The sequence below is a fragment of the Chiloscyllium plagiosum genome, unplaced genomic scaffold (genome assembly GCF_037043375.1).
Source record: "Chiloscyllium plagiosum isolate Xiang-an unplaced genomic scaffold, Cpla_swu_hap1 HiC_scaffold_22, whole genome shotgun sequence".
Classification (NCBI taxonomy): Eukaryota; Metazoa; Chordata; class Chondrichthyes; order Orectolobiformes; family Hemiscylliidae; genus Chiloscyllium; species Chiloscyllium plagiosum.
The window spans coordinates 30,108,664-30,118,125 of record NW_028270160.1 but is presented as its reverse complement, the minus strand read 5'-3'; the positions used below and the strand labels follow the sequence as shown (position 1 = coordinate 30,118,125).

At 35.7% G+C, this 9,462-nt stretch overlaps 1 protein-coding gene across 5 annotated transcripts in view; it reads right to left on the bottom strand.

Annotated features, from left to right (window-relative positions):
- Positions 1–235: 235 nt before the first annotated feature.
- The window catches only part of plekha1b (pleckstrin homology domain containing A1b), an 83,422-nt gene continuing 74,195 nt past the window's right edge, over positions 236–9,462 (bottom strand). For 2 of the 5 annotated variants that reach the window (XM_043712674.2, XM_087998920.1), the window contains exon 12: positions 236–3,527. In XM_043712674.2, coding sequence (XP_043568609.1) covers positions 3,207–3,527 — 321 coding nt within the window. In that variant the 3' untranslated portion in view covers positions 236–3,206. Of the gene's footprint in view, positions 3,528–9,375 lie in introns of all 5 variants that reach the window. The other 3 variants (XM_087998921.1, XM_043712676.2, XM_043712675.2) reach the window with 3 other exon arrangements.

Below are 9,462 nucleotides of genomic sequence, written 5' to 3'. Positions count from 1 at the left end.
AAGCATTCTGATTCTGAAAACAGGCTGTCAGAACACTCAAGGTTTTTAATTCTTGTACAGATTTATACAATAATAGAAAATATTGCTTCTTTAGCAATTTATGTCCCAAATAATAATTGATTGAAACAAGTATGGGAAAGGCCTTTGAAATAGGAAGAGTTTATGTGCACTAAGAGTGCTTAATGGTGGAGCACATTCAAACATCTGGTTGAGAAAGGCAACAACAATATAAAAATCACCACATGGTTCTTTATTGTCTTAGATGAACAAACATCATTCAGGACAAGCCATACATAACCGTCAAAAATAATTTAAACATTTTTATAGAATTATATAAAAAGTTGAGCAAAGATAAATAAAAGCTTCTGTTAGCAGACTAATACACATTTTTCCAACTCAACAAATTGTAAATTTTCAGTTCACCAGTAGTTAAATACCGTCCACCACGATAGTGTAAATGAAAATCAAGACTTTCACCCAATCCATATATTTGCAAATATTTTCAATAAACAGCAGTAGCACATGCAATTTCAGAAGCGGTACCTGTGCCAATAAGCTTAGCAAATTTACAGTTACAAAAATAAAATATTGAACTAAATATATCAAGATTTTATAGGAGCGACAGGTAAGTTTTCCCACAGGTTTTTCAAATATTTCTAGTCAAACAATGTTTCCTCGTGGGGGAAAAAACAAAGAGTTGGGTAAGAAATCACATCTATATTTTTCAACTGAATTAATCCTTTTAGTGGGAAAAAAAAGTAGGGTTTAAAGCTACTAATTTTTTCAACGTCACAGTGAAAACACAGGAGAAAGCAACTTTAGTGTATTCAATAGGTAATGTCAGAAGCACACCCGTTCTCAGTTTTAAAAAAATGTCATCTGTGAAATTCTAATTGTGCTACAAGCTTTGATAACTGACAAAAACTGTTATAAGCAGTTGAGACTTGTATTCAGCAACACAATCTGCAACTGACGATTAACAGAAAATAATTTTTACAGGTATAGTCAAAACTACACTGATTGATAAATCAAGCCAAAGCTTTACATTAAATGCATTTTATTCTGGCAAAACAAACTTAGACAAGCAAACTCAAAACAAAGGCATATTTGAATAAAAAACCAAGACAAAAAAGACAAAATAAAGCTGCATTTGAAACTATCCATGTCAGTACTTTGTTTTTCCTCAAGTGTCATAGCATCACAGTTATCAAAACAATTAAGCCAACTCTTTGAACTCGGTAAAATCTAAATGTATAGAGATCCTCCACTATCAATTTCTCTTTAGACAAATCTTTTAAACAATTTAATTCTATTACATACTTTGTTTAAAAACTATAGTAACTAAATTGTGGCCAATTTATAGTATTAAAATTATTAAATCTACCATTATTTATCAAAATACACTAGAAAGTTATTTGATTGATTGAAAGAAACATTGCAGGATAAGGTCCAACAATGTCATATTTTCAAGAGCAACATTAAAAAGTACCCTCACAAATTATCATTTTAAAGTTACAATTACACAACCTTCCACCGGGTTTGCCCCTTCCCAGCAAGTTCCAAGCTAGATTCCTAAAAAATATTTCTTAGCTCAGCCTTGGCATCCATGACACTCCCTCCTCACAGGAAGCGGTGGTAATGAAAAGGAAATTATAAAACCACCACATTTCAGCACCCAAGCCTCAACACATCGCAACAATGGTGACCCCAAATTCTTGACAAAGTATCTTTACATAAGTGCATTGGGATAAGTCATTGGAGAATCATGCAAAGGATTCAGCTGTGCTATTTAAAAAAAAGGACATTACGTCAATTAATTCCTGAACAGACTGCTCATTAATATTAGGCACAAAAACAAAATGACTGGTAAGAAACAGATGATAATTCAGGAAAAATTATACAAAGCTAATTTTCTATACAGAATAATGAAAATTAATGCCAATTTTTAAAAAGTATGAATATGGATACAGTATTTGTGAAATAAATATTTTAAGCCAAATTTTTTTAGTAAGTATATCCTATAAGGTACAAACTGCAGAAATACTAAAGGTTTAGTAAGTCTGAAAACTTTAGATTTCTATTCATACTAATAAAATAGGATTAAGCAGATGCAATATTTTTCATTTTGGCAAATAACATGGCATTTCGTTATGGACTCAACTTTTGCATAATGGTCTTCTCTACATTCATATTCAGACCAAGAGTCCTTTCAAGACTTTACAACTATTTAACTTTCACTTCAAAGCTTTCACCAGTTTAAGTTATATGTTCTCATGGTTGCGGGGGGGGCAGAGGGAAAAAGAGAGAGAGAGGGAGGGAGAGAGGTGGGAGAGAGAAAGAAATCTTATGCACAAATGAGCTGAAATATATTTGGTAGATTGAATACTGCATCTGCATATTTATCCTGTGTACATAATTATGTATCTTAAAAAACCTCAAGACTTCATGTTTAAATTATATGCAGTGTCAGTATCAAAAGCCTCCAGTAACTTCTGCAGTTCACAATTCGTGAAATATATATTGCACAGGAAACCACTAAAAGATCCATAATATTCTAATAGTTTAAACTTGAATTATATTAAAACAATTACATTTACGACTTCCTCCAGGAACTGAGAATTCATAAGGTCCAAAGCTCAAGAAATTAAAAATGTAACATTGTACAATACAGATCAAATATTGATACATAAACAACTTGTACCCAGAGATTAAAGACAGGCACTTTAAGCAGTATGGGATTTTGGTGCATTAAGACGCATACAGGCCACAAGATAAGGATCATACACAGTACAACCTGAAGCTGTCAATGCTGAGCAAAGCAAAGTCTAATCTTTTCACAAGGAAAACCCTCATTTTTCTTATAGTATAAAAGACTAACCTGTACATTTAGTGACAAGGTGCAATATCTTTGGAACCACAACGGTACACCACACTGTTCTTTAGGCACAAACAAAGTTTTTTTTTTAAACAAAAATAGAGTAGGCAGATAACTGAATACTAGATCGATCCAGATCCATAAATGCCACAGCATGGAATCTGCTGGAGAGGTCAGCAGATGCATTTCACTATGCAGACTAATGAGGTGAATTTAGAAGCAAAGTTTTGAATGAGAGAATAAGATAATCCTCTTCCTGACTGATCTACTCCCATTTGAGGTCTCAAACAAACGATTTGGATGACAGCACTTTTACCTTCAACATCTACTTTTAAATGTCACTGACAGGAAGACTGACATCATCCAGATCCAGTGGAGCAGGAAAACTCTCTGGCATGCCATTTTTACCTTGAAGGACTGAATCTTCCTTTGTCATTTTGGCAGCTGGTTTTCGGGTAGAGACAATCGGGATCTTGTGCTGCCCTGGCTGAGCCATGGTAGAAGACTTGTGAAGTCCTCGCTTCTCCTCGTTATGTTGGGGATTGTGGTCTGCACTGTGGCTGGCGGAGGCAATGAGGGGATTATAGGCGGCTGGTGTTTTTGAGGATGATGAGACAGTACTGGATTCTGCTGTGGAATTGTCAGAAGGCTCCTGTAAAGAGGATTGTTGGTCAGACACACAAGGTCATTAGTGGCATGTCAGTATTTCAGAGTCAGATTTTACTCTCTGTAAAACAAAAGCAGAAAAAACCACAAAGCAAAGCATCAGCAAAGACGTTAAGCATATATGCTGTAAAAAGGAGAAGCAAAGCATTTTGCCCAGCAAGAGAGGGCCAGTGCCTGTAACATAAGTGCAAGAATAAGCTAGATGGTACACAAAGCTGTATGTGCCAAAATAAACTTATTGATAGACTGTAGAAAGCCAAGATCCCCAAAGTTTTTGAAAGGAGTTACTAATTTTGTAAAATTAGTGGAATATCATGCAATCCGCGCCTTTCACCTGACCTGTCAAACTGGTTTAGAGGTTTCTCAAAGTATGTGTAAAATGTAACTAAATCAAAAATACACATCATGTAGCTTATTTTGTCACACTAACTGTTTTAATTATCACTAATAATTACTTTTAAATTTTGTTTGCCAGGTATCCAAGGAGAGGCATGTCATTGAATTTAATTTGGAGGAAGGAGGGAGGGGGAAGGGGGAGGATGTCCCCTCCCATCCCCAATTGTGAACGCTTGTACTTATGAATGCAATCCCACACAGGGATGTATTAATAAATTTTAAAGATCTGATGCATTAACATTTCCTCATACTTAAACAGCTCCTTTATATTGCTGGAAAAGCGCAGGTCAGGCAGCATCCAAGGAGCAGGAGAATCGACGTTTCGGGCATAAGCCCTTCTTCAGGAATAAGGAGGGCGTGCCAAGCAGGCTAAGATAAAAGGTAGGGAGGAGGGACTTGGGAGAGGGGCGTTGGGAATGTGATAAGTGGAAGGAGGTTAAGGTGAGGGTGATAGGCCTGAGAGGGGATGGGGCAGAGAGGTCGGGAAGAAGATTGCAGGTCAAGAAGGCGGTGCTGAGTCCGAGGGTTGGGACTGAGATAAGGTAGGGGGAGGGGAAATGAGGAAGCTGGAGAAATCTACATTCATCCCTTGTGGTTGGAGGGCTCCTAGGCGCATCCCTTGTGGTTGGAGGGTTCCTAGGCGACCTCTCCGCCCCACGCCCTCTCCGGCCTATCACCCTCACCTTAACCTCCTTCCACCTATCGCATTCCCAATGCCCCTTCCCCCTACCTTTTATCTGAGCCTGCTTGGCACACCCTCCTTATTCCTGAAAAAGGGCTTATGCCCGAAACGTCGATTCTCCTGCTCCTTGGACGCTGCCTGACCTGCTGCACTTTTCCAGCAACATATTTTTCGGCTCTGATCTCCAGCATCTGCAGTCCTCACTTTCTCCTAGCTACTTTATATTGTCCTACACTGTCTTCTGACTGCATACAAATTGACTTGCGAATGGACATAAGAACACAGCCTGTTTGTTTGATTAAATCTTCAAAAAAAAAAGTCATTCAGGCTTCTGTAGCTGATGAGGGGAAAAAATGAATTGACACACAAAAATAATAGGTCACCACAAGAGTGAAACTAACAGGGCTCACTTTTAGACTCACCCAGGTATGCTTTGTTCTTTTAAAATTTATTTTTAAACTGCAAGTGGCTGCAGGTGCAAGTCAAGTAAAAGTGGGAATTTGGGTCCCAAGTCAACAGGACAAGAAATGTATCAACTAGTTAGACTGTGCAAGTTCATTCTTTCATGTTTTTAAATAAAGTAATTTATTTGCAATATTAGTGGAAAGAAAAACATTTACTTTTACCACATATTAGTATTGATTGTGAAATTGATAATACAAGGACTGGGAAGGAAGAATGGCTACATTCAATGGCAAACCAGGAACTAGGAGAGAAATTTGGAGAAAGTGGGGAAATAAAACAATGAAAAAGTTTTTAAAAATTTAAGTTGTTGAAATTTCCAGCATCAAATCATAAGACATTTCGAACAGTTCATTTTCTGTGTCATTGAGTTTGATTGGTAGTAATTAATACATCTTAAAAATGAAAAGGCCAAGGCTTAGAGAATTGGATGATCTGTTCCACCTGACCACAAGCATGGGTGACTTGGTTACAATAGGATTTGGAGGCCCAGGTCTTGCTGAGCGAAAGTAAATCACTCATTGTGAAAACGAACAAAAGAACAAACAAGCAGACTTCGTTTCTAAAATTTTGCACTGAAAAAGAGCATTCAGAGAATGATAAAAGCTTCAGTGTTCTCGGAGATCTACCAAGCATAAGTGCAGGAGGAAAGACAATTTCTGGTCAAAGATGCTTCCCATGGCAATCCAAGCAATCTGGAGAGATCTGTGCGCTTGGATTCCTTGCAATGCTGGGGGATGGTGGTATGTGTTACAAGCAGGCTTCCTCAGTTCAGGAATTCTCTGCTAATTGAAGTGGATGATCAATCAACATCACAGTTCAGCAAAATGGAGATGTGATCACACAAAATTGAGTGTAATGTTCAACTACCTCCTGCAAAAACTCTAATTTGTAGATAGTAAACAGTGAAACATGTCTGGGGAGAGGTTTTCAGTTGGGAATGTCTTTTCTGTAGAATTAGTTGCATACTAAATATTGTCAGAATCAACTAACAAGAAGTCATAGTCTGAAATTTTGTCATGTAATTTACTTCAGTTAGTCATTGGGAATTCGCTGTCCAGGACCTTTAACAATTTGCTTAGCAGCAGAGTCAAGTCACATTCAACCTTCTCAAACAAAGGGACTTGAAAGCAAATGATAAAAATTAGTAAACAAGAATGAAACAAAAGCTCTTCATATGACTCCTGGACATACAAATCACCAAAATATCTAAGCTTGTAAAAGCATTCTCTGGGGATCAGGGGATCATGTTTCAAAGAACAGTCCAACACCCAAGTTCCAAAGTATGCTTGATAAATCAATCTCATGAAGTTAACGAGTTTTGAGAAGATTTGTAGGTCAGGTTGAGGTTCTGGATGTAGGTTTGCTCGCTGAGCTGGCAGGTTCATTTTCAGATGTTTTGTCACCATACTAGTTAACATCTTCAGAGAGCCTACGGATGAAGAAATGCTGTGTTTCCCGCTTTCCATTTATATGTTTGGGTTTCCTTGGGTAGGAAACCTAAACATATAAATGTAAATGAACCTTCCAGCTCATGAAGCAAATCTACATCCGGATTCTCAAGAAGTGAGCAACCATGAATGAATCTGATAAATAATATACCATAGACAAGAATGCTTAATATTATTGTCACACATGGCTCAGAACAATGCTGAAGTAAACTATTCAAAAGCAATACATGGAGCACTAAAGTTCATTTGGATAGGATACAAACAAAATTAAGACCATTTGACTGCAACTTGCTTGCTAATTGGGGTACATTTTAAAACTGCTGCAATTAAAACTTACAATTAGATTTTAAAAACAAAAGTTTTAATTTTCATCTTTACTCATTCTGATAAAGACTACCAGTTCATGTGCCACTTCTGCTTGAGATTCAGAGTCTTTTTTTTAAAAAACACAGCCTTCTCCAAGTACAACATTGTATTATTCAAAACATCTCCTGTAATTAAAGCGTTCTTTTGGACATACACATTGAGATTTTGACTAACATTTAAAATATTTTACTGAAATTTTATGACAAATTTGAAACAGTATCAACCTACTTTGTTGTTACTTTCTATAAATCAATGGTGTATGCATTTCACAAGAATTTAGCTCAATTGTCTCTATTTAAAGCAATTGTGATAAACGTTATTATACCAGGTTGACAGGCACAGATGAAACGGTTATCTGTGATCCATTACTGACTGCTGATTACTGTTCATGGAAGCACTAACAAAACTGAAAACTTTGGTCCCAAAAGGCGCACAGGAAAGAAACTTAGTTCATGAGATACTTGCGTGTAATGACAATTACACTAAAATATATATCAGTATATACTTATGTAAATATGCCAACCACATATTTCACATACAGTTAAACATCTCTTATTTCAAAATTTTTGCAAATCATTAGTTACTAAAATGCATAAAATCCTATGCAAATATTTTAAAAAGCAAGCAAAAGAAGAAGGTATTTTAAAAATTAAGATAGACTGACGAGTTAATACATGACTAAGGAAAATCGAAAATAGTACAACATCAAGTCATCCAGAGTTCACCCAATTAATATGTTGATTAGATGAAGCAAAGAAAACCTTAAGCAGTTAACTTTTTTTTAAATAAAACTTGTCTTTGCAGACTATGCTATAAAAACACTTAACTATCAATTGTGTTTTAAATATCAGAAGCAACATTTAGAAAGATACACCAATCTAAATTACCACATTTGCACTAAATTAAACACATTATCAATAATAAAGATTACAAAATCTTTTTAAAATACTTGACATAGTTGAATAAGAACAAAGTGAATATTAGTAGGCCTTCCTTTAGGCTGCAAAAAGAGGCCTTTGCTCTTGTCTAGTTTTATAATATTTTAATAAAGCACTTTCGTTTCTGTAAAAATTTGTTTCAAGCAATTCACAAAAGCATGCAAGAATTTAGTGAAAGTGGCAATTTGCAATGAAGCATCTTCACAGCATGTATCACCATGTACATATTAAATAGTTTTAGGATCTGTTAAATATTAACTATTAAATCATCCTGTCACTATCCTGACGTCTCATGCAAGAAGGTCAGACAACTGACCAATAGAAACAAAAACAAACCTCAAATATTTTGCACATTAAATGAATAAACTCAAAAAAGCAGTTTTGAAGTAAAAATAAAACACACTCTGAAATCAGCATAATAAAACAGGCAGATCTAACCAAACCTAAAAATTCTACACAAAGTAAAATTCAAATTTATGCCATCTTGTATAAGATGATAAAACATTTCACACAAACAATCACACAATATGCTCATGCAACGCAGTTCTCTCGCTATGATCTCATACATCCCTGAACATATTTAACATGCAAGGACAAGAATACAAATAGTACTTAAGTTCAGTAATTAATTTGTCACAAGAATTGTTAACAAAGCATTAATATAGGGCTAATATATGTGCTATTGCAAAGGTAAAAGATCAGCTGTGCCATAAATAAAAATGAGGAAATATGAACTCTCATGCAAATTAATCAAAATGGCAACACACCATGGAGGATTGCAGGTGAAGGAATATCTAACTTTTTCTTGACGGTTATGGTGTCCCAATAAAAAAGGACTATACTTTTTGTTTGTGTTTATGTAAATATTGTGAAGGAACTTACAATTAAACTACCAATTGGGGATCAGTTTTTAAAAGAGCTACTCACTTTTATAAGTTTAACTTGGAAACTATAGAATGGTTTGCTATTTTCTGTACTTTATCATTTAACAACTCCCCTCTCCCGTGCTAATTGTACCTACATCAAACCTTGCTAAGTCACGAAGACACTGAGTCATCAAGAAAACAAAGCTCAGGTCATATTTTTCAAAGTTTTTTTTTAAAAATCCCTCTTGTCAGATGGAATACTCTTCCAATGCACAGAGCTCTATCAAGAGCCCCTGTCGGTATATTGAAATGAAGGGTAGTCACATTACTAACCATATAACTATCTGACAGTGAAGCTTTGTCTGGCCATAGAAATACAATTAGAGTTTCAACTGAAATTTGATGGCATATTCCTAGTTCTACTTGTGGCACATGCTAGGAAGGAATCACAATGGTAGATGTGAATTACATGGATTTCAAATCAATAAGTACTTCAATTAATTTGCAGAAGGAGAAAGTGGATAAAAGTATTAGTTTAAATTTCTGATCATTAATCAGCAAGTGAACTAATAGTTTGAATGTTCACTATTTTATGCCAACCAAAGGACTAAAACTGCTTCAAGCACACTCAGCAATTACTAGATTCTAATCCTCCTTAAAAGACTTGTTTTACATGAGAGCTCACATACGTGCCGCATTCACCAGTTCTTGATGTATACCTCTGTATACAAGGATTCGACAGCCTTCTGGCTTGCCGCAT